The sequence below is a fragment of the Grus americana genome, chromosome 2, assembly GCF_028858705.1.
Source record: "Grus americana isolate bGruAme1 chromosome 2, bGruAme1.mat, whole genome shotgun sequence".
Lineage (NCBI taxonomy): Eukaryota > Metazoa > Chordata > Aves > Gruiformes > Gruidae > Grus > Grus americana.
Genome location: NC_072853.1, coordinates 137810716 through 137837479, shown reverse-complemented (window position 1 = coordinate 137837479; position 26764 = coordinate 137810716). Strand labels below are relative to the sequence as shown.

At 35.7% G+C, this 26764-nt stretch overlaps 1 protein-coding gene across 11 annotated transcripts in view; it reads right to left on the bottom strand.

Annotated features, from left to right (window-relative positions):
• The window catches only part of DGKB (diacylglycerol kinase beta), a 414451-nt gene that overhangs the window by 131954 nt on the left and 255733 nt on the right, over positions 1-26764 (bottom strand). For all 11 annotated transcript variants that reach the window (XM_054817166.1, XM_054817163.1, XM_054817164.1 and 8 more), the window contains one exon: positions 13834-13898. In XM_054817166.1, the coding sequence (XP_054673141.1) occupies positions 13834-13898 (65 nt within the window). The remainder of the gene's footprint in view (positions 1-13833; positions 13899-26764) is intronic.

Here is a 26764-nt window from a genome sequence, read left to right as displayed (position 1 = left end):
ATATTTCGATCTAGAAGACAAAAACACCCCAAACGTAATCCGAAGAGTTGCCAAAGATGTGCCTGAAAGTAATCTTTAGATCGACTTATGGCATGAAAAGTAGAAATCTTGACAGAAATTTTTAATACATAATTATTTCAAATATCATTCTACCTAAGACCAAAATTTCACCTCCAAATCTTCAAAGGCCTTCTGTACATTAATCGCAGAATGCCACAGCTTGTGAATACATATAGGAATCGTACTTATCTGCCCTGTAATGAAGAAATCCTATTGGGCTCACCCGTAACTAAAGTTTTTCTTTCACTGGTCATTGCAGTAAAAAACGTTGGTGTGGGTTGTTCCTTTTGTTTTTTCCCCTGCTCAGGATACATATTATGACTTCTATGTAGAGCTAACCTGGATTATTTTTAGCTATCTTTGATCAGGCTATATTATTCAGTGAAACCAAAACCTACATAAAATGAAGCCAATTTTAATGGAATTTTTATCTAGAAAGAGTTGTTAGCTAACAGATGGAATATCAGCTTAAAGCTACATAGAAAAACATACTTAGCTACCCCTTATTAACGATCTCTGGTGAGTCAGTGTACATCACCTGGGATTTAGGCAACACAGTTTGCGTGTCTGTTTGCACTAAAGGCTTGAACTTAATCTCCAACTTCTCAGGCAAGTGCTCTTACCTTTGCAATTCTAGCCAGAGTTTTCAATGTTACCTGCTGGAGTTTTCACCCCGGCAGCAGGACAGCAGAATGAAGCAGCCCTTGGATGGACCTACGCTGTATCCACCAGTTTCAAGCTGTCTGGGTGTTCCACTTTGTATAAACAAACGTTCACCACTGCAGACTTAAAAAACAAACAAACAAACAAACAAACAGGACCCCAAACCTCTCATAGGCTAAATTATTATTAAAGCAACTTGTACTTTACTTAAGCAGCACAGAGGGAGAAGGGGGAGTCTTTGTCAGGATGTTGAAGCTGGCACTGTCTCATCTCAAGCAAGCACTGCAGCTCTGAGGATAACAGCAACTGTGGGAGAGGCAAAGCTCCCCTTCTGTCACTGAGGCTTCAGCAGGTTCTGATCTTTTTATCCAAATTAGCTTTCTTTTACATAGGAAAAATGTTCTCACATCAGGGAAACTCTTTCCTGCCCCGTACTCATCTGAGGGAGCCTTACAAGCTACTTATGTTTTCCTCCTTCCAAAAAAGCAGGATACTGTGCCCTCATAAGCAACCCAGAATTTCCTAAGTTAAAGAACTCAGGTTTCTGTTCTTTCCATGTGTTACATAATTCTTTTCTTCTACCCTGTAAGACTGCATAAAAGTCATAAAAATATCAAGTCTTGAGCTGTCATAAAAGTTTGAATATTGTATCCATACAGAAAATTTAAAAAGTCCTACGTGTCTTGTCATCAGAAAGATGGATCAAACTGGTCACAAGAGTCAATAATTATTTCATTCATAAAACCGTCATTCTGGTTATCAGTAACATTTATATTCTTTGTGAGGAAAAGCCTCAGCCATAAAGATACTGATTTTCCTTAAGTATTATCTGATACAGTTAAATGTTGATCTGCTGTGGCTTGTGGGTAAGGTATATCCAGCCATCAAAAATGTCCAATATCCTGTGATACTATACATGGGACATACCCAGTTCTCTGTAAAATAAGACAATCAGTCTGAAATATTGGAAGGTTACTTCATTTTAATGTACAAGACAGTACATGAGTTAATGAAACAAACCATAAAGTCCATGTTTTTATGATAAACTCTACCCCTCTGTATTTTTTGATTTATAAATGTGAAGATCAAAAGCATGTCTTGTAAGAAAAGGTGAAAAATGTAAAAGCTCAGATAGATCACAATTTCACTGAAACACTGGCTGACCTATTAGAACTAATTTTTTTCCGACAGGTTTGGGCTTATTCCCAAATCTAAATTCTTGGAGAATAGAACGAGATAATATTCACAGTTAGGTATTTCAGAGCACTCTTTCAAAAAAAAAAAAAAAGCATAAAAGTGATTAATTCTAGAAAAAGAGGATAGCAGTTATTTAGTCTGCACTTGCCTTGATACTTTGCCTCATACTTCTGAACAGACTTTAGTGAGGAAGGAACACTTCTCTAAACCTTAATGTCACTTTCCCATTTTTTACAGGATACACTGGGCTTTCATTTCTGTATGCTTTAAGAAAAGATTGCATCTCTAGAAGTGCTCTCAGAATTTGTACTGTACACCAAAATCTTGGCACAGAAACTCAATATGTCCTCTTCCAGGCTACAGGTTTTAGAGCGCTACCAGTTCAGTGCATTAGATTGGAATACTTTTGGTTTGACTACCTAACTTTACATTGTCAAAGGGTATTCTGGTGAAGTGTACACCACATGCAGCTGTACACCACCTTAGAATTTCAAAGAGAAGAAAAGCGTTAAGAAAAAGATAGACATTATATAATAAAGACTTCAGAAAAAAATAATAAATAGACCAAACAAAGCAACACTTAAGACTTCAAGTAAGAGACATGGCTGAAAAGCACTTCCCTCTTGCTCTGTCAGCTTCTCCGTTTCCTTTTTTATTAAAATACTAAACCATGAGCATTAAGCAGCTCTTAATTTAGCTTTATAATAAAAATTGAAATCCTCCTTAACCAAGAGTATAGTTTTGTTGAAATCTGTATCCTTGATTATTTTATAAGGTGAAGGAACAAAGTAAAGTCAAGAAAGGCAAGCGGAAAAAAAAAAAGTCAAAAGCAGAAAGAGAAACAAGAGAAGTCATAAGATGCCAGAAGAAGGAACAAATAGGCAAGAGATGAATGTGCCTTTTAGCAGGAACAGACTTATTAGCTAATATTTAATTTCAGACTTCCTTCACTGGAGACAGCTAAAAAACATTCGGTAAGGATCAAGAAGCTTGTTTAATGTGGGAGACTAGTGGCCACTAGCTTGTGAGCCAGCGCACTCAATCGCTGCACATGTTTTATCCCATGCTTCAGCCCCATCTCCACTGTGTAATGGAGCATGCTTCCAGGATTGCAGAGCTAGTGCTAATACTGATACTGGAACAACACAAGCAAGACAGCCATAGGGCATTGCTTTGTGCTTGAGGTAGTCTAAATCTACTCTAAACCATAGAAAAATATGAGATGGCGTGCTCCACGCAAACCCTGCAGTGCCATCCATCTTGGAAGCAGACTTGCAGTTCATTATGCAGGAGGTCAGCTGTGACTGTCCATGAATGATTTTGAGAATCTGGCAGAGTCAGAGAAGGTTCAGACATGCCCTGACAGGCATCTTCTTTCTGTAACTCTACGTAGTTCTCTCTTTGGCAGTGCATGCTGTGTCTAACACGTCTCTCCAACTGGGACTGTTCTGCATCATGCCTATATACCCTTATCCTACAATTCGAGTGTCTTCGGGCATTGCAGGTGATATCAAAGGAGCTTTGGCAGACAGAAGGAAGACTACTGTGTGCACTTATGAAATATGCCAGACTGCAAATACTTTAGATTACTTTAGCTTTCTTATTCTATATCTAACAAAAACCAGTTGAGAACCTCTCGTTCTGGTATGGAGATACTAGTATGCTACGCATACACCATCACCTTTGTAGCAGGTGTGCCCAGTTTCCATGATATTTATTTTGTTCATGTGAATAAAGTAGTGGATAAATGTTGTGAGTAATTAAAACTTAAGTCTTTTATCAGACTTTAAATAACACAAAAATGCCTCTTGACAGGGTTAACGGCCTGGCAATCTGGTGACATAGTCAAATTCCCACCCGTTTACTTGTTTTCTGCGCTTCTGCCATAGTTGTGAACTATGACATTTGTAGTTGTAGTCCAGCTGCTACTTTGTTGTTTAGTAATTAAAATGCTTTCCAAGTGTGTCTGATTGCTCCTTGTCAGAAGGGGGAACTGAACCCCGATCTCCTTCTTCCTGGGTGAGTGCCCTCACTATGAAGCAAATATAAAAATAGTCCCATGGCTGCAGTAGCATGGCTGCTGTGTGTGCAGGAGCTTTGCTACTCCAAGGTTTTTTGAAGCACAAGCTCTACTTAGTTAGGTCAATCCACTCAGGTTTAATTTTTAAAAGTCCACAACAACTTGTCAATTTATGTTCCCAAATCACTTTCACAGAATATTTACAGTGCAATTCTCTAGGAAATCAAAGCAGCTAAACATATTGAAGATTTCATTCAGAGTGAGTTGTCAACTGCTTCATACCAGCAAGAAGAACATATTTCTTTGATTAACACACTTTTTTTCTTTCTTTGAACATCAGCAAAATCTTGATAAAGAATTAGATTGACAGTTTAACACAGCCTTCAAGGCTTTACTATCAAAATCCAAATCACTTAAGAATCTTCTCCTACTTCTGCTGCTACTGTAGTTATTAATATATCATCATAACTAAAAGAAAAAAATCCAATAAGTATTTTAGCTCATAAAAAAATCCATGCTGCCCTTGTTTTTAATATATTGTGAGCACAAATATTCTAACCACACAGAAAGTTCTTCAGTTGGCCATTATACTCCCAAATCACAAGTTACTGTTCCAAAGAGCATTCGTTGCCTTTAGACATCTTCATAATTGGCTCAGAAATAGCATGCTGCAAGAAAGGTTAACAGACCTTGCTGTTCCTCATATGGACAAATCTTTATTAAAGAAAGCATAACTGAAAGGTTCTCAAGAACCAGGAAACCATATTACTTGCAGCTGTTCCCTAAGTCTAATTTGAACAAAAAATGGCAAATCTAACAGACGGCTTCTTCCTCTGACTGCTAAAATCAAAATCCTAGGCAGTTTTTACCATATCTACCTATGTCATGTGGATTCAAATGATACCCTTGTCCTGAATTTTGGGTACATGAGGAAAACAATTTAATGTAAATTAAATATGATGTTAAAATACTGTATTAATTTCTTAACCTAAGGAACAATATTAATTGTTGGCATATGTAAGCACCCTTCCAGGGACTGAAAGTGGATATAATTTGAAAATTTTCCAAGCTTAATAAATTCCAAGTAATTACTTGGTAACAGCTTTTATGTCCAATGATTTTCTGCTTTTTATATGGTGAACTATTTTATGCCATGACATACCAACATACCACAAGCATCTGGCTCATCCTTGCAATCACTGATCAAGTAAATGAATTCAGAATTCTGTAACTACTGTTCATTAAAACTCCAACAAACAATATAAAAATTATATTGTTCCCCACATGTTTCTTTGTCTGTCTTGTATCCTGTCTTGAGAGTTTCCCCAGAGAGTTCTCCTGGGCCCTTTGAGCTGGAAGAGGGGGGTATTCTGATCCCTTTTTTAGCTAACCAGCTGCCACATACCTCGTTGATCTGAACCCTTTTACCCAGACCAGAGCTGAGCATTAGAAAGCACTCAAGAGAGGCAGGTAACATTCACACAAAGTGTATTTCCTGAAATACAGAGTCCCAAATAAAAATGAACATTTTTTTTTGTTGGAGCAAGTTAGCAACATTTTTTAAATTCCCTCCGTTTCTCTGTCTGACAAAGGAAAAAGTTGCACGCAGGATACAGATGCCCTGAGCACTGGCGAGACAGCAACTGAACATCCGTTAGTCTTCTACTTCAGAAGCGGACGCAGATCAATAGTTGCCAATCATTCAGCAATACGGTTACAAGGGAAGCCAGAGAGGTATTCTTTCAGTGCCGTGCTAGTACACAGAAATACCCTAATACGAGTAAGCCTGCCTTAGGAAGGGCAAGAACATAAGACATAATGTGATTTAGCCTCAAAAGATGTAAATGACCAAAACAGTATTCCCAAAACACATCAGAGCTCCTGTTAGGCAGACGATGAAGTGCGGTGAGGGAAAGACAGGCAGTATCACTTCAAACTACTTTTATCTTCTAGCTAAACTTGGCTTTAATAGCAGTAGCATCCCATACCAGATTAAGCCGCAGCCATTCCCTTTAAATCACCAAGTCAGTGGATATATTTCTCTGGTGACGTTTTTTGTTTGTACTCTTTTCTGATAATCTATTTAAAAATGTGTAGCAATTTCACACACACAAACATACACACACACACACACAAAGATATTGGAAAAAAATCCATATTTGGGGTATAAGTATATAATACAAAATATAAAAATATAAAAATATATAAAAAGAGAATACAATTAAATATAAAAATAAAAATAGACAATATAATTTGGGTACATTGATGCTAAAGAGATTCAGTACTTTACCTGAGTGATATCCACAGGATTGATCTTATTTTGTGCAATATACAAATTACACTTTACTATGTAAGTTTGGAAATACTTCTAGCTTTGCACATTTCTTAGAAAGGGCTATGTAACCCATTGCAATAAAAAGAAGAGACTTGAAATCAGATCAGAAAGCAGTCTGATTATTTACATGAAAATACATAGACGTGAGCCAAGCAAACTACATTCAAACAGAATAAAGAGGAAAATGGAAAATGTTCTTTGAAGTGATGGAGATGGTGACACAGGCTCTTTATTAGATACATTAAGCACTTAAAATCACTTCAGTTTATATAATTAGCAAAGATAAGAACTATAGGTTATTTAATCAGGGGCTGGCATATTGGTTGCAAGGATCACTTTTCAGGTAATTTATTCAAAGATTAATTTTGAACAGTAGTACTAAAATAGGGTTAGGAGGATTGGCTAGTTTTTTAAAGTTTTTTCCAATTGCCTAAGTCTCTGTAATATGACACAAACTGTGCAATTTCAGAGTGTAGAGTTGAAAGCCTAGGGTATATTAGTTGTAAGATTCTGGATCTGAAGCCAATCTAGGACCCAGTTTCTCGTGACTTAAGGTACAAGGCAAGCAAAGGCACCTGCTGTATATCATGTAACTCCATGCTGTACTAAAGGAGTATTCGGGCTCTCCTCATTATCTATGGGTACTGGAGTATATGCCTGGATAACAACATTCTCTAAAAATAGGGGCTTAATTACTGGAATTAAAGGATTAAAAAAAAAAAGTCCCATAAAGCACCCATACTTCAGAGTATAGGTTTTCATGTTTGATTAAAGTTTAATTTCTTTGTACTAAAGAATAATGTGTTTATGTTTATTAAATAGGAAGTGTAAAATTTATTCTTTAACAATTCATTTCATTGCTTTTAATGGCTTGGATATTGTCAATAATATTATACGTAAGTGCACTGTGGCCACTTAGCAACCTTGACTGGATTTTGAAAGAAGGTTTTGTTGGTTTTGTGATATGTATTAGAAATGGCTGCTGCTTAACTGTTTATAAAGCCCAGCATCTGTTGTAAACATGAAATATATCCACATGAAACTTATGTAAAGATTTGCTATTTACTTCAGAGATTTGAAGATTAATTGATCCAAAATGAAGGTTGAAAATCAGCTGCAAATTTACATCGTTAGCATTCACTAGTTCTGACTATAAAAATAAGTCGTTCCCCCCAAAAAAGCAAGCAATATTTGAATAAAAAACATTGTATCTCGATGCATTTTATTTAGTGTGTGTTCAAGAAAATCAGGGGAAATAACCTTATTCGTTTGTATAGAAATACTTGGCCATACTTTATCAGCAAGCAATAAACAGCAAGCTGTAGTTTTGTAGTTTTGTTACAGAGTTTCTCATAGCTATTATAGACTCCCTTCCCATGTGAATGTACTACAAATCAAAGTAGTCAGAAACCTTTTTCTATCAGTGTTATTGTTATTTCAAATGGTGTGACTAAACAGTGAAAGAGATCGAGATTTAATACCTACATAGTTAAGTTTGCCTTTAACATATTGTAATAAAAGGCAGTAGTTTTAATTAATTAAAGAATGTGTAGAACATCCAATAGGCACTTCAATCCATAGAAAAGGTGCAATGACCTACTCTGAGTAATGAAACATTGTCTTCAATAGATTCCTTTACCAGCCTGACATCAGTTGAAGAAAATTAGATTTTATTGACCTTGGCCTATAGTAAATGCATAGATCTGTTGTGAATCAACAGTTTGTTACTTGTAGAAAGCATGCTGGGCCAATCCCTCTGTATGATTGTGCACCATCTTAAACAATCCCTTCTCCTAGACAATGCAATGATTTTCACCCTTTAACACGGCTATACGTTTTACTTGACAATTTCTGAAACAAGTTTCTTTAACAACTGGGTATCATTACCTATCTTTAAAACACATAACCTTCCTTAAAGGAAAAGACATTCCCGTATCTTGTCAATATTAATAGTACATATTTCAGTTGTTTGTTTGTTTTTCAAAGTGCAGAATGGCAGGTGGTTCACAACAACCCCGTCCAATGGAAGTGCCCAATAAACAGATAGGCCTCACCATTCTACCAGTACAAAACCTGACCCCGTTTTAGTCCTGCAGTAGTGAATTTGACTGCTGAGGACCTTGAGAATACAAACATAAATTCACTGCTCCGCTTTGGGTCTGACACAGTGCACTGCTTTCAGAGATGTACTTTGAAATGGCAGGGGGTGCTCAGGACTCAGGGACGCCTACTTACAACATGCTCCACGCAGCACACTGCCTCTAGTCCTCATGAGTCCGAACCAAAGGTTCCCCAACCACACCAGCCTCCCGGATAGCCACCACAGAATAATGATTAAGAGATTAAGAAGTCTCTCAGGTAGAAGGCCTTAGTCCATTAGCGCTTTCTAGACAAATTATAAAAATGTGAAATCTTGTATGAGAGAGAGGTGCAACCACTGCAGTTCCACGCTGCTCTCATTTTGCGCCGCAGACAACAGACACAGGTAGGCTGGATCAGCATTATACCCCAAGTATCTTCTTTTGTCCCAGCTCAGCAAACTCAAGCACACATTATACACTTCAGGCATTTTTAGATTCTAAAGATGAGCTACTACATGTTTGAAATCTGACAAAAGAACACGTTGATTCTTTGTGGGTTTTTTTCTTTTCTTTCCTTTCTGTCTATAAACATTATAACCAAGAGCTAGGCAGAGTAAGCTGTCTAACTACAAGTCATCTCTTGCTCATGTGAAAATATTTCACACTCTATCATAAATTTTTTCACCTTGTGTTGCTGCTTCTGATGACTACGATTGCAGTAATACTGCCTGAGTTCAGAGGTATTGTTCCCTGGAGTCTGATCGTTTTATGAAAAGAAACCTGTGGGTTGAATGGGACAGGTAACAGATGTCTGCAATCTGGTCTCTCCGTGGGGCCAGTGTCTTCTTTACGAGTGTTCTCAGCTCAGTCACAACCAGGAAGAGAGGAGAGGTTGAAAGAAAGAGACTGAAATGTCTTCAATTCGAGTTAAGAATTTTGTGTTGATGATTAGTGTATTCACTGCAAATATGCAGTTGTGATGCAACCCAAGAGACTCCATCACTTAAGCTGAAAAACTAGAAGAATAATGAAAATATCAAAATAGTTTTGTTCTATTCAAAATGAAACATTTTGACTTTTAAATTCAAAGCTAAGATAAGCCAATTTCAAAACAAAGGCTAAGCACATTTGAGAATGAAGCATTTTTTTCACCCCACAAGAAATGATTTTGCTTTTAAACTGAGATTGCCTTATGCAAAAAAAAAAAAAAAAAAAAAAAAAGAGAACGTTTACACTGATCTTTTCTAATCTGTGGCATTCAGTCACCAAACTGGAATTAGTACTTTCAACAGCAAGTGATTTGGTGAATCTCCAATATCCAAGTGGAATAACTATGTTCTGACTTCTTTGCTGCCAGGCTGGATTATGGGACACATGGAAGAACTTGCTAAAGATTCATTTACCCGCCCTTTCTCCCACCTTTTCTTTCTGTGGCTTTTCCAGATTAAACCACTGTCATATGACATGTAGGTCAAAACAAAAGCATAACTCCCTTTACTCAGGTTCTTTAAAAGAACATGTATTCTCTTGGAGACCACTTGCACAAAGTAAATCAGTAATTTCTATTACTTAAAAATTTCCTTAGAGATTAAGTGCATAGTTACTGGCACAAAATAAAAGCATAATTAAGCAAGTTGAGAGAGAATCTCAAGAGTACACAATCAAGAACATGTTACAAATCGATTTATTAGGAATAGGAACTATTTCTGCTTAGAATTTCTTCATAAAAGAGGAAAATAGACTGATGTTTGAAAATGTCAAAGATGATATACTTAAGACTGTAAAATGCAATTTATAAATCCTACTTTAGTTTACTGAGACTAAGAAATATCTTGCATACTACTGGGTGCCAGAGTCAAATCGGCATACCTAATTTAACTATTATTTTAGAATAGTTAATATCAACTTGAATTCTTTTTTGTTGAACATTTTCTTTGTTTCCGTGTGTATATTCCAGTCACATAACTCATACATCTGTTATTCCCAGCATCGAGTCTATGATGTTTACACATATCTCCCTGCAGGGCATTTTGGCCTAACTAACTGAATCGTTATTTCAACAGTATGTCCTAGTTTAATGATATTGTTACTTGAAATGTTGTCTTTTGCAAGTTTTCTCCCCCGTGGGGTTAACTTAGCTCTTCCACACTGAAATCAGAAAATCTGACCCTACTCTCAAGCAGGAGATGCTGGGAAGTGAACCCTGCTTTCTCCGGCACAGGGTTCTCAGCACTTCAGACCTGTACAGCGGGTAATGCGACAGCTGAGATTCTGGGGTTTATGAACCCATTTCAATCTTAATGCAATGTCATTCCTGGTTTCTGATAACGTCTGCTAATGATCTGAAGATAAGATTACTTAAAATGGCATATTAGGATTCATTCTTTTGACAGAGGTGGGGATGCTACTGTGTTCTCACTTCCATTCTTTTCTATTTGAAAAGAAGAAAAATTCTTCTCCTGCAGATCCATTTTTAGGAACAAGTAATGAATATTTTAAAATCACTGTTACACATTTATGCTGAGCCTTATTTGGAAAACAATATGTAGCCATTCCATATTGCAGCTTACAAGTATAACATTTTCAAGTGATTAAGGCATTTATTAACGGTTTTTCAGTGAAATTTAAGCTTCCGAACACAGAAGACCATTTTGACAAAGGGACTTGATTTCAGTTTAATAAGAATCTGAAACAAACAGGTGCTTCATTGAAAAGAAATGTCACAAGGTAGTTGCTAAGTCATTTGAAGATTTAAGAAAAAACAGATAATTTTTAATTCATGAGTATTTACACATACTTAATCTTAGATTTACCAAAGACCTAAATGTCTAAGTATCTCTAGGCAGTTTAGAAATCCATACTTTTGCTTTTAATTTCTATTTTTAATGTCAGTAATACTAAGTCTTTGTGTCCAAAATCTATGAACACTGCACAGTTTCAAAATGTGTCAGAGTTCCAAAGCGTTCTACAATATAGGCTCGTAGTCATTAAAAAAAGTCCTTCTAAGCCTGGTGTTAGGCTCTCATCTTAATTTTGAGATGGTAAACAAGTGTAGAAAGATCCTGCCTTCACACACAAGTACAACGTGTCAGGAGTTTCCGTATCGGTATGCTCTATTTACACATAAAACTTGGGATCAGAGTGTCAAGGAATTTGAATATCATTGCCAGGATTTAAAGCAAAAGATTCTCCAACCCCAAACTTCACCTAAGTTACTTCACTGAAGCAAATACAACACCCTTGGATTTCAAAAGACCTCTGCACACAGTGTAAACTTAAAGTTTCTCTTCGGTGAGGAAACCTTACATGTTCATTTTCAGAGTAGAACCTCAGTGCAAGGACCTGCTTTACAAAACCGTGGGAGCTCAAAACCTTGGAAAATCAGGCAAGAGAAAACTAACATAAAACCACAAAAGAGTTAACTTTTTAAATTACAAGAGATATTCACATGTGACAATGTCGGATTTTCAAATGAGTAAGTGTTATTAACTGTGGAGCCCATGATGAATCTGACTTGAGCTGGACTTGCTGATCCTAAATCACTTAGATTGCACAGAAAATTCCACACTCTGGCGAATTAAGTCTTGTGGTTTAGCAGACATCTAAAAAAGGGTTTTATTTTCACATACTGCAGGAAAACGCTGCTGCAACATATTATGGAGTGTTGCCACATGCAAATAACTGTTAGTGGAACAAACTATTTGTGAACTAACATAATTTGGAAAATTCTATTCAACAAAAATAGAAATCCGCATTTTTTTCCTCAGTACACAAAAGAAACATTTTAAAACATCAGTCTCTACTACAATACTTTGCTCAAGTCTTTACATTCTTTTTTAGAAATGCATAATCTTTCTGAATAGTCTTTCAATACCCTGTGAATCATTGCTTTTTTCAAGTTCTTTCAATATCGCAGTACCAAAGCACGTAGGGACTGGAACTATATATTTTTGTAATTAATTTCCTTAAGATAATGTTAGAAACATCAGGTTCCTTAAAATATAGATGAATTTCAAGGTGAGTCTGCTAGCAGATGTTATTAATGGCATATGATTTATTGTGACATGAAATCTGATCTGAAACTCATGTTATTAGCTGAGCTTTTTATAAATTATAATTGCCAACTGCTGAAAATATGCAGAAAGACCACTGATAAACTAGCTTCATCTTCAGGGTCTAGAATATCTGCATTTGCTAAATGTCCAATATCTCTAGTCCTGCTAAACGAGTATAATACATCGGGATGTGCAGATCAGGCTTAAGTTCAGATCTTTTCATAGTATAATTCTTTCAGAATGAGAAGGGTAGGACGTAGGAAGAGGAGGTCATAGAAAATAAATGTTTACTGTGGAACTTGAAAGGAAACATACTCTCTGGTTCATAGTATGTCATTGCATAAATGCTAACCAGATTGAATATTTAAGAAAACAGCCCCTATCTCTGACTGGTAAACGTAAAATTTATGTTTTCAACATGAAAACAGTAAGAAGTTAGATAATATTCAAACATATTCAAACATCATTCTGTACAGTTCTAAGACAACAGCACAAACAGCATATTTTATCACGCTAAGGTCTATGAAGATTTGCATTCACACAAGACTTTCCAGGTCACACCCACGGAAAACTAAAGAAAGTCAATAGGTAGGCTCACAATGACAAAATATTTGTGTTAATAATTATTTCTAGACATTCCCTCTTTATTCCCGATAACTTTATATCTTACTTTCCTCTCCCCATGTGCCTTTAAATGTTAACTAAAGTTTCTGAAATGTTGATTTTACCCATCACAACTTATGTGCTAAATTACCTAAATAAGAAGAGACAAACATAAGCATTGCATTATGAATATTATCTACTCAACCAACCAGATATTGAAAGAAGGTGAATTTACAGTACATGTTGCAATACATTTTTAATCTCCAGAAAAGCTCTGAGATAACATTGCAAATTCGAAAAGCAACACGAGGAACAGATGCAAAGTCTCATTCCCGACTTTTTTACATATCCAAAGCTGTTTAATGATAAAAGCATTTATGTGTAAAATGGCATTCACTTGCCCTTACTAAGAGTATATATGGAAGAGCCCCCTGTCAATGTACCAGTGTGCGTGTGGGAATGAAACATAAGGATCACCATCTGCAGCTGTCTAATAAGTGTTCTTCAGTGCCTAATGGCAAAGTGTCAATTCAGGGATCCTCTGATACCACAATGCATCATCTTGTCCATGCTAGTCTTACAAGTCAAACATTTCGCATGTGAGAACAGTTTATTTATAATGCTATTCATTTCAGTTGAAATACCAGATATAAAACAGTTACCCTAGAAGCAGTCTGCGAGCATATATAAAATGCACCAATTTCCTCTCTTTTATAAGAATCAATATTTTAAAGGATGTGCGAAATTTAACCCCTCACAGAACACATCTTAATAACATGGAAAGAAACTCTTAATATGCAAATATTTTTAGTTTCTTACCTACTGTTGAACTTCTCTGGATGTTTTTCTCTCATGATATGGAATCTGTGGGCAATTGAAGCATCCTAACAGGAAAAAAAGAAAAACCCTGTAAATCTATCATGACAGGAAAATTGCAAAACATAAGACCAAAACTGTAAACAAGGCATATAATTTGTAAGGTGTTTTGCAAACTGTCATTTTCAACAAGAGCAATTCTCTTAGCACTTAGAAAGCTTACAGGTACACTGCTCCAAGCATGGGATACATCTGTACTTAATAATTTATCACACTTGTTACAGTCTCCATTATTCCTTTTTACAAATCAGACATGATAGTTACGTTTACTGAAAGTGCCTTCGACTTCTGTACAGCAAATATCCAGATCCGGTGAAGGTTTACAGTAAGACGATTCATACAGTTCTTTTTTGTTGGAATACTAAATAAAATCTATGAAATCTATTTCTTTAGTAAAGCTGAGTGATAAGATTCAGCAGCGCTATATACCTTGATATTTGCATATGGACATTCAATAGCTTTCTCTAAAATCTGGAAGACAATAGAACTAAATGCCAGGAGATGCCCTATTTGCTCTATGTCAGGGTGTGAAACCATGTGGGGGAAAATGGATTTTTAATACAAAAAAGAGACTTTTTAATTAAATTAAGTATATTTAATGAAAATATTTTAAAATGTAGTAAATGATGCTAATAATAGATTTAAATAACGTGTATGTGAAATAAAAGTTATATGAAATACTCATATGTGTATAACCTTTTAAAAAGAATCAAACCATTGTGGTGGTGGGAGTTGCTGAATACAGAATATTTGGAACTGATGTGCTAGAATCAGTTTTCACAGCATTTTTGTATCATCTCCTTTGCCCGTATGAAAAGAAGTTTTTCCTCATTCCAGATCATGTAAGATTTATTTCACAGATTAGTAATTAAAAATTTACAAAATGGGAATTAAGAAAGTAAAAAGGTTTTTTATCTTTTAATGTATGTATTAAATGAGGTGTGAGAGTATGAAATCTATCAGCTCTCCAGTCTTGCAGAAGATAGTAAACACAGAGAAATCCATTTGGATCATGTTTTCATAATCATGTCTTAAAATGCTGCATATGTAAGAATATAAATATAAGAAGATTTAGTTCAGTTAGAAATTTAAATTAATTCCAGTTTCCATGTAAATAGAGTTTGACAAAACTTACAAATAAAACTATCACTGTAATCAACTATTGCGTGTAAGAAAAAAGCACGTTATTTACCAACTTAAAAACATTATGGAAATATAAAACCTAAGAATTTGAGAGAAGTATCAAATTCAGTATGAAGTCTATGTCTAGCAATGTTTTAAATTATTTTCAAACAATGAGAATTAGCATTTGGGGAAAAAAAGAAGAAATCCTTAAATTTTGTATTATTGCTGATTCCAAACACGATTAAAATATTTTGTTTAAAATAATTTTTATTTAAACCAATCAATGGTAATATAAATCTCAAGCAAGCAAGCATTTAGTGCAGATATATAGGTACCTAATGACATCAAACATGGCTGCAACACTTTATGACTAAAATAGTTTTTTCTTCACTCATATGTTCAACAGGGCATGCTCCAGAGAACAGACTGGTCCAACCTTCAGGTTTGGTTTACTAACTCAAGGGTATTTTGAAAAAATAAATGTATGAACTCTAAAATCATGTCAACGATAAAATTGTTCAGATAAAAGTTTATTTAAATATCATCAATCTAAGATTATGAATAAAAAAGCAATAAATAAGTCACAAGATTTTACATGCACTATACGTACATAATGATGTAGCATAGTATAGAATTTTTAGGAAAAACTTGTGAACACTGATCAAATAAAATAAGTTAGTGGCATCACTAAATGTACTGACTCAACTGAAATACTCACTTTGTTAATGATCTCACTAGGTAGTTTCTACAGGTGTATATAGTTTGTTGGTCATTTATTTAGTTTCCTATTATCTTTAGGAATGGAATTGTCATTTAACATTTGAAAGTTCTACAAGGAAACGACAGTAAAAACCCCTAGTGAATGGACTGGTGTTAGTCAGAAAAATGCCTTATTGTTCTGGCCTGTCATCCAAACTCTCACCTGAAACTTTCAGTGCTATATTCTTAAACTGCACTCATTGTTACTTTAAATTTATTTTTATGTGCAATGCAATTATATAAAGGCAAATATCCACAAGTATCCAGGTGATCCCACAGTTCTTGGAGAGGGATGAAATAAAGCTGACAGTAAACCCTGAGACATCACACTTCTAAACAAAGCCTGCCAGCTGAACTAAAATAATAACTCTGTTAACTTTAGAAAGACCCATCATTCATAGTTTATCCCAACATTAGATGTGCCAACATTAGAAAAGTATATTTGTTAGCCAGTTCTACATGAAAAAGAAATAAAAGGACTACTGTCGTGGTTAACTGTTAATTTTCTACACACTGAAGCAAAAGAAAAAGACAGCCCCAAGACAGAATGAATAAAGGAGTAGTAGCATATTTGACAGAAACTAGGAAACACTAATCAAGGACTAACTGTCTAATGAATGAAATGAAAAGGCTAATGTGCTTACTCATGCATAACAAATGCAAGGCACAAACAAGCTAGGGATCAATGCCCACTGCAGATGGCAAACAGGCAGTTGTTTCCATGCAAGGTTGATTTGATCAAAATTTTCCCCTGCCTGAACATTTTCTGACTCCAAAACGGATCAACTAACTTAATGAGCTGAGAAGTAAAAAAAGTAATACGCAAAGCTAATTTTGACAGGCACAACACAAGACAGGAACACGTCAGACCAATTTCATACAAAAATTGTTGAAAGGCTATTTTTATTAATGGAGACTGTAAACCACAGTAGTAACTACACCCAGATAAGCTCGAAAGTAGGGGAGTTGCTAAGGCTTTCCTCAGTTTATACCGCCCAGCTGCTCTTTTGAACCCTTAACTGAGTCCAACGCACAGAGTCCTTAGATTCCCTAGCACGGGGACCTCTTCCCAAACTTAACTCCACACTGCAGGAAAATGTGGAACCAGGCTGTGCTGGTTGCGTGTTAGCAAAATAATACTTTGCTTTAGGAGAAAAAAGAAGAGAGCAAAAAAGAAAAACTACACTGAATTTTCTGTTTTTCAAATGTCCGTCATCTTTTATTTGTTAAGATAGTAGCATATATCCTAGTATAAATAAATGAAAAACAACCGGAAGAATTGAAAGTCACAGGAACTTGAGAGGGGGTAGGAATGCAAGTTCTGTCTCCTAAGAGCTGCAGGAATTAGCAGATGCCATCCCTGAATCCTGAGGAACGACCATTAAAAGTTTTGTATTCTGGGTGAGGAGAACAGAGGGTCCTTCATTGTGAGCCGGTTCAGCTACAGTTAAAATAGGGTTCATTTTAGCAGACTTCATGCAGCCATTTCAAAGAGAGGCATCTAGCCCAACCTGTTTAGAGCATATAACTATTTTTGGACCATTGGAGAATTATTTTCTTTTTGTGTCACAAACTATATTAAAATCACCTAATTAACTATAGTGAAAAACAAAGCAATATCCACAAGCACAGTAAGTTGAATATTGTTTGCATATTGTCGCTTTAATATGCTGACCCTTCCTGGTACCTGATATTGTGCATGGCCAGTAAAATATGAGAAATAACTTCTGTATTTGATAATAAAACTGATGTAAAAGAGAAAACCCGAGAGTCAGGAAAGTAAACTCACATGCTTCATGATATTACCTAGCAAGGTAACTAGTGAACAGGTTTTTTTAGAAAGGTCATTTGACAGTCAGATACTGGTCTATAATTAATATAACCTGTGGGCAGTATTTATTAATTTTTATTAATAAATTCATATGTATGCTAGCCTGAAATACAATTTTCCAGCAGTACTATACCTGAATCTAAATATTTTCCATTTTTAAAAGTAACACACCATAAGTGCACACAAACGTGCCTAAAATTTGCAAGAGCTTTATTATTAATAATAATCTGAGGAGACACAATGCTGTCGGGCCTGTTGCAAGGTGAAATGAGGAGGAAGGTCTTACAGGACCACTGTAATATGAAACGAGCACCTTTCAGTACACCCATGCTTCAATTCCAAAGCTCATTTTATACCTAAAGCATTGTAATATTTTTTACCAAAGCATCCAAGAACGGAGATTTTTTTTTCACGAACACTTTTGCATCAAAATCAAAGCGCACAAAGTAATGCTGAATACAGAGCATTTAAAAGCAGAACTAAGTAACTAATTAGACAATTTTATGTTTCCAAGAATATTATATGAATATTTGAGTTGTATGCTCCTATTCTAAAATACTTCATTTCTTTTTTAAGATATACCATATTTTTACAGTCATTTACATGTCATATGCAATATATGACAATGGCCTAGATGATGATAATTTCTCTGAACTTTCATTTCATAGTATCACCAATCTAATCTGAAAAAACGCTGCCATGCCTTGTTCTCTTTTGTATGCCTCTCTAGTTTAGACGGTTTCCACTTACTGCTGTAGCATTTTGAAAGTAGAGATGAAGGAACGGGTGTTTGAAGAACACGAGATGCAGTTTATCCCAGTTTAAAGTCTATAAAATTGTAAACAGACTCTTAAAAAATGTACCTCTGTATCTCTCAAATATTCAACCTGGACATATGTGTGATGAACACGCAGACACATACACACACACATATATACCCTTTATTTGAATCTGTTCAGAGTCTGAAGTAGCTGGACTATCTTTCTATCTCACTCAGGTTTGTTTTAAATCCTGACAGTGAAGATAAGATAGAGAACAGACAGAGCATATCTGAATCTACTCCTAGGAAATGGAAAAAATATTTTAATTGAACTAGGACATTTCTCAAAGTGACCTGCCAAGAAGAAAAGAAGCTTAAGTTGCTACACCTCTTTAATACCTTATGATTGACTTACACACATATATATTCATCTTTTTAATGGGTATTAGCATTACCGGAAAGCAATCTGAAGCAGTCTTTTCAGAGGAGTAACCTTATACATTGTGAATAACCTTATAGAAAGATTAATGCATTTAATATATGTCTATCTATAAGCTTGCTGTGATTAAAATTTCCATTTAATAATTTTTATGCTGGTGAACAAACAAATGACCAATGTGCATCTTCTTTGGATATAAATGGTCTGATTATTTTTTTCTAAGATGCTTCTTTAATTAAGGCTTAATGGATCCACAAGGCTAGGAAGCTTAAGGGATAATTCAGCAACCTGTAATCTCTGGATCAGAATGCAAATCTAACCTGAACAACCAGTTTAGCTCACATCAGTTATTAATGTGGAATAGTACAGGTGTACGAAAAATATCAGTGAAAATAGATTAAGAAAAGTTTACTGTAGTGGCTTAAGACTAAAAATTATTTTCTAGATAAACAAACATCCTTATGATTATGCACTCCACTTTCTGCACATACACAGATAAAGCACAACCCATAGATATATGCTTTGTTTTAATATTTCCCACCCCCTAATAATCAACAGTTTAAGATAAGCAAATAATATGGCTACTGCTGAACCATTCAATGATCCAAGTCTAGAAAAAGGTACTCAAGAAGCTTCAGGTCCTGCCTTGTTTGAATTGAGCTGTCATTTCATATTTGACTCCCAAGTATTTTTGATTAGATTACATGCATTAACCTGAGAGACAAAGTAAGATATCTTCCAAAAAAAAAAAAATCATTAATACATTACCTTTTGGTGAAACACTAGTTACTATAGTCATCTTAGTTTCTACTGATATTCTGAGCAAGTATATCTGAGAAAGCTTGAGAAGACCAGAGTAAGAAGAGATTTCAAGCTCTTTTTGATACACCTTTACTAAAAGATAATGATAATTCACTTTCTTAAGAAAAAAATCTGAGAAACTTGTGTTCCTGGTTTTCCAAGAAAAACTCAGAAACCGTCAAGATAATGCTATTCATTTTGTCAGTGATATTCTTGACAGCCAGCCCTCTGATGGTCATGTTTAAACACATTTCAGCTGTACATGTATTACTAAGTCAAGTGACAGTTCATATTTTAAATACTCATTCGAATAGGTAATATCGCTAAACCCAGAATGAAACATCAGTAACCACGGTATTTATAAATGATAGGTAAAAGACCAGAGTATGGTATATCTCAAAATTATAACAAAATATTTGGAACAGGCCTTCAAAAGTAAGCATATTTTTTCTCCCTTTTCATTTGAAGTCAGTTCTCTGTTGAGTTTCTGACACTATATATGCATAGTTTCATACTAGAAATGTTTCACACAGACACAAAGTGGAATCTATTTTGCAGGAAAAGATGTGTTGGCGAAAAAACCCCAACCCACCTCCATGTTCTGCCTATGTATAACTCTATAACATACAACCAGTGGACCTGTACACAAATTGACTCCTCACAATTTACTATCGATCAGTTCATATAGGGTGACCACATGCCCCAGCTATGTAAGGACCAGTTCAGGGACCAGTCTGTAAGACAAGCCTTTGTACCAATACCTCAAGGCCTTTCTTTGAGGAGCTATTTCGGTTTTTAGAAACTACACTAAATTTCTATGTATCTATATTTTAAAGTTACTAATCGAATTTAAGGACCATCAAAGAAGACTGGGAGATAAGGCAGTTTGTTTATCATCGCACCAGATGACTAAAACAAACTGTGCCCCATGACTCAATACAATGCAGAGGACATGTACCCTGTAAGATGAGCTCTGCTGAGGATACACTGTGTTACTGAGCACATCTTTTCTTTATATTTGGTCATCCTAAATTTACTGTAACTAGAGAAGGGTTCTTCTAGATCCATGCTGAGTGTTTATGTGGTCACTAAAAAGAGAAGAAGAAAAGTGATCACATGGCAATTAGCCAACATAGCCATATAGAGAGTGTATTAAATATCTTGTATATTAAAAAGACCTCTGTGGTAAACCTTTAGTAGCATTTCTGATAACTGCTATGCTGAAATTGTCCCAAATTATTCTGCACAATGAGTTTGAGCATAACACAATCAAGGACACAGCTCAGATTGAAAGTCAATATAAGCAATGCAATGTAACAAAATTGGCTGTTACTTTAGCTGTTCTTCAGAAACACATAGCAATGGCTCACGGGTATCTTCAGTAAAAAGCACAGAAATGAAGTTTACATTAAGAACCTGTCTAGCTTGAAATTAATGCCTAGATTTTCATGCCCAGCACTTCTGAGGAGAAATTCTCCCCAAAAAACAATTACTAAGCATTTTTTTTTTTTTTTGGTAAAATACTAATTATTGCCTTCACACTAAAAACGTAACATAAAGAAAATGGCATGCTTGGGATAAGGAATAATTGCTCGTGCATTGTCTTGAAAAATTAAACTCAACTTACTTATGGTTTTCAAACACTGCCCTAATAAAAACCCCAGAACACCTAAAGAAAAAAAAAACAAATCCCTTTGGGTATTTTCATTTTGAGCTTTGATTAAGTTGGCATTAGAGTAATATTCTCGGGGGCTAAATTTAGGCCCTTAATTTAGGTGCCTAAACTGGCAGGATGATCTCTCTATCCTCCCAGTATGTTCAACAGCAAGAACAAAGCTCTTTGGAAAGGTTCTTCCAAAAGGCATGTAGGCGAGTTTCTGTTCTGAATTGTTGTTTGGAAATCTTTTGTTATGAGTACATCTAGCTGCTTAACTTTATGAAGCTATGCCTGAAATGCAACAGTTTGAGCCATCCTCTGAAATCTTCACTGGGGTTAAAGCCAAATTTTGTATCACCACCCATTTTATATGCTCATTTGCTTGATAGGGATCAAATAATAAATGTTCACCTGACTTCTCCTTAGCAACTTCCCATAACTTGTTAGTCAAAGCCTTGGCAACAGAGCCTTATAATTTTAATACATATTTATGTTGTTCATTTGTTTCCATAGCAGATATTTATTTTTATAAGAAGTATGCAAACCACTGAAACATCTCTCATTGATTTACACTCTGAAAGAATATTTTTCTCTTAATTGAAAAAGGTCACTGTTTTCCTCATTCATTATGTTTTCAATTTGAAATTTAAATTTTTGCATTAGAATATTATTTATTATCTTCCCTATTGGACAAACAAATATTAATTTATAAAAAAACCCCAACATACTCATAAATTAGGGCTAGATGTTAGATTATTTAGCTACAGATGTTCTTTCTCTCTCGCCACTGATTCACTACAAACTTTTTAAGATTCTCTCCCTCACATCTTTTATATGGCCTCTTTGCTCTTTCTTACAGGCCTAAAAGCAACTTTCTTGACTTTTGCTCAATATCTGCACTTGTTCTTGTGCTGCATTGATCAAAATATTTTCTGAATCATCCTACTTCATTTTCTTGTGTTTTTCTTCACCTGTGTTATCCCCAACTAAGCAGACAGAGGTTTTGTTCATCTCCTTGTAACTCAGACTTTCATTTTAAAGTGTTTTTCAGTTGTGTCAAGCTTCTTCCTTGGAAAGATTTCAGGATTGCTCTGTTCACCCTTTCTAATTACATTATCATTGACATTCTTCACCTTCACCATCTTCTCCATTTGACTTGTGGTAAATGACACAAACTTCTGGGTTTTTTTGTCCTTAAAAAAGGATAGTTAACCTGTACGTTCCACACTATTTGATAAGCAGCTCTTTAACACTAACACCAACTCTCTCTCCTTCAGGAATTTCTCCAGAATCTTTTTCCAGAACTTCTCTCTCTGACATCAGTTTCCAGGATCAGTGTCAGTGTCCTTTTCTTCTACGCCACCCCCATTTTTTGCCTGAGCTGACAAATTCAGCACAACTTGTCTGCCCTGCAGGAGAAGGAGAGTTCCTGCCAATACCACTGGCCTCCATATTCCAAGTGAGTATCTCCAGTGATGAAGAAGTGATGAGTTCAGAGAGTCTGTGAGTGACTAAGATATATGTTCATTGTATTAAGCATAAGCGTTATGTCTAAGAAAACCCCCTCCTTGGACTTACTCTTTCCACTGTCTCCAAATTTACCTGAGTCATAAGGCTAGACATTCAGATGTGAGATCCACCTACCAACAATGTACTGGCCCAGAGGCCTTTGCTTTTATTTGGGATTTCACTTCCCCCCCCCCCCAAAAAAAAAAAAAACCCAAAAAAACCAACTGTTCAATCGATACTGCTTATATGACCACTATATTCATTTTCCCCCTTGCTTTTGCTGCTTAGTTCTTTCGTGATATATTTTACTTCTGTAGTCTGGTATTTAAAAACATGTTGCAAAATATCTGGAATAGCAGAACGAACTCTGTTTTCTCTCATGAAATTCAGGGCTGCTTAGGCTCAAAGGCAACAGCACAGAAGAACAGTTAACTCAGGCACAGTCTTTTCTCTTTTTGTTGTGTTGTGGCTCTCCACAATTCTATGTTGCCAATCTGTCACGCAGTCTTAATCTCACCTACACCATAAGTTTCTTGTCAAGTGAGCAGCTGTAGAACACTCCAATGTGGAAGGAAAACCAAGTCCTTACTGCCAAGTGCCTGATGTAAGTTCTAGATGACTACACATCAAGGCCATGTACTGAGGGCAAATTCCTTTGTCTACAGTTTGAGTGGGTGAGGGTGTCAAGAATTTTTTGTCCTGAACAAGAATGAAAGCCTTCAGTTCTTGCCATCGTTTGGTGACAAGTCTTGGTTTGCAGTCCTGGCAAGGTGGATAAGCTTCCCCATTCCCACACAGGCTTCGATGGAGGTTACTTCAAGCTTCCTTCCTCCTTCCTCCTCCATCGATCTAGGCCACTTCCTTTTACCAGTAAGTACTTGGAATCCAGTGGGAAGGTAATGACAGCAACTGCAGAGCATTCTTGTAGTCCCTAGGTAATACTGTCTTGGTGGGGGAAGAGTGAGAGGCATCCTACTCTTTTCAGGCATTTAAGCATGTTAAATATTTGTACAGCCTTTGAGGGTTTCCAAGTTCTGAAGAAGCAGCAGCAGAGTCTAATGGAATTACCTACATATGGCCTGGCTCTCCCTAGTGCTCACAGCTAATAAAAAATAGTCAGATTGCCTTACAGCAGAGTGAGGTCATAGGGAAATGGAAGAAGAGGTTTGTATTAAGCTGACACAAACCTATTTAACAGGTAGTGTGAAAATGCCTGGGCAACTGAGAAGCCTCCAAGAATTATGAGCTAAAGACACGAGTTATTCATGCCAAGCCAATCCTGACCAGAGTGGTCTCTCTGAGAATCTAAAAGGGTACTGCAGAAATAGAATGAAATCAAACTGTTCACAGAGGTATTAGACTGAACAAATTAGATCCTAGCAGAACATCTTGATCACACATTGGTTCTACTGCTACTGTTACTCAAACTTGTAACTTTAAGGGTGAATGCATACTAGCCTTCATACTCAGTATAAATGGCCAGACACTTTCCTGGAGTGCAAACCCCAATCACATACTACATGGAAATGACCAATATTATCATGAAACATAGGGGGTTAATATTCTCTGAAATATGCCTGCTATCTGAAAAACTTACTATAATTATTTCATATAAACAGTGTTTGATATCAAATGCTCTCAAGTTAAATAAAGTCTAGGCTCTGCAGTAATGCCTATCTGAAACACAAACTAGACTAAAAAGTGGAACGGGATGTCATTTTACCGAGCATTTAGGGGATATTCTAATAGGGGAAAAAGACAATCTGTACTAATAAGATCCTATATTAAAAAAAAAAAAAAAAACAAACAAAAAACAAAACCCAAACCATAAAACATGCTATGGCTTATAGAATAAAAAGCCTTTTCTGAACTTAATATTTGGATATATGGCAAAGTGTTAAAATATGTCCAAATATGAACATGTTTATAGTAGGTGTAGTCATAGAATCATAGAATGGTTTGGTTTGGAAGGGACCTTAAAGGTCATCTAGTTCCGACCCCCCTGCCATGGGCAGGGACACCCTCCACTAGACCAGGTTGCTCAAAGCCCCATCCAACCTGGCCATGAACACTTCCAGGGAGGGGAAAGTCAAATTTTACAAAATTGATTTTCCTCCTGAAACAGATCAAGCTTTCTCTATAGCTGCTTTGACTAAATAATTCAGGTATGTAAAACATTTTACAGAGATGATATATGGCACACAGAGTTTATGCAGTACATATTTTTGTAGTCTTGACATTAAAAGGCTTTGAGGTTAAATACATTTATTTATTCCACAGAGAGGTTCTATTACGTGGTATAAAGGGAATAAAGTTATTATAAAAATGTTGATACTTAGGGACAACAAAAAATTGCCCTTTATTGTACAATTATAAACTGTAAACATATTTTAACAAAATTACTATGCAGTTAAAACTAGCTTCAGCTAGAAAAGAAAAAACACCCAGAGACTTTAGACTTTAGAAACTACCAATTCTATATTTCACTATTGCCTTATGCAATTGTACTTCACTATTAAGCAATCTCACAGCAAAATAAAAATAAAAATATGGTTCTTGATGTGGTCAGAAAGCTTGGAAACTGCACTAAAGCCCTTTTGCTACGATTACAAACACACAGAATTTTGAACCCAAGAAATCCAAATGTCCAAATTGCTTTAGGAGTGCTGCATTGATCCTTCGGATAGGGCTAAAGAAATATTTTTGTTGCCTTTCACATGCCACAGATCCCAGTTTGCAGAAGACCGGCGAAAATGTCTAGAGAAGTGTATGATGAGTGGAACTGAGAAATTCCTTAACTTTCTGAGTAAAAAAAAAATGCCTCCTCCCAAGTGTGCACTTGCATAATGCTTTTTGCCTAACCATCTGGACAGGCTCAGTGCGTCATGGTTGTTTAGCAACTTACGGGTTTCATGGTAGCTTTGAATATATTATACCAGTATCCTCAGCTTCAAATTGTTTGGGAGGATTCTATATCTGAATAAAAACTCCTTGCATAAGTCCCATTTACTCAGGATTTCCAACACAGATGAGGTTTTCCAGCAGGCTAAGTTGTTTACACTAAATACTGGGGTACAATTCCCCAGATTAATTATCTAGTTTACAGGTACTCCCCAAACGATCAGCTGAGGGTGCAGCAAGCTGTAGTGCAGAAGCAGGAACAAGCAGAGTGAGAAAATAAATTCTTTTGTTTGTTTCTTCTCTGAAGCCAGTATCCCTTAAAATAATGCTATTAGTTTGAAATAAGCCATGGAATAATCAGTCACACATATGCAAGAGAGGTATTGTAAGTACGCAAAAATGGCAAACTATGCTTTTATTTGCATGGTCAGTTAGGTCCATCAAATTTCACTGCAAACAACTTGAATGGGACAGTTTCTCTGAACTCCAGGCCAGATAGTTATGTCATAAACGTGTTTTACAGATGAAGAACCATGCTGTTTTTTGGTAACAATAACTCAATTTGCTTCATGAGACAAAAGTTCTAAAAAAACTTTGGTCCAAATGAAAGCATATTCAAATCACCCTTCGACTTTTCACCTGAAAAACCAACAATGCAGTAGGCTTAAAGCTGCTCCTAGATTTTTATAAATTTGCAAATCAAAGAGCACCTGTTTGTAAAGTGCTGCTTTGCTCAGCTACTTAAATAATGTAATCAATACTAAATGACAAGCTAGTATTCCCAAATTTGCTGCACAGTAAGCAGACACTTGTCTTGCCAATGTTTGTAATAAGTAATCCTTGTAATTACAGCAAAGACAAATGTAGTTAATATTAACTTTTACTCAAGCATAAATATCACATCCATATGACATCAGAAGTTATCTAGGAGTAAGAATGTTTTAATGGTAGAAATATTTTGTTTAATACTAGCGTTAATAAGGGCAATGTAAATCAGTTCAGTCCTACTTTTATAGTGTTTTAGTTTTGCTAATGAACAATCAAACCCCACAAAAACTTACATAATTTAAAGATCAGTGCAAATGAAACTTT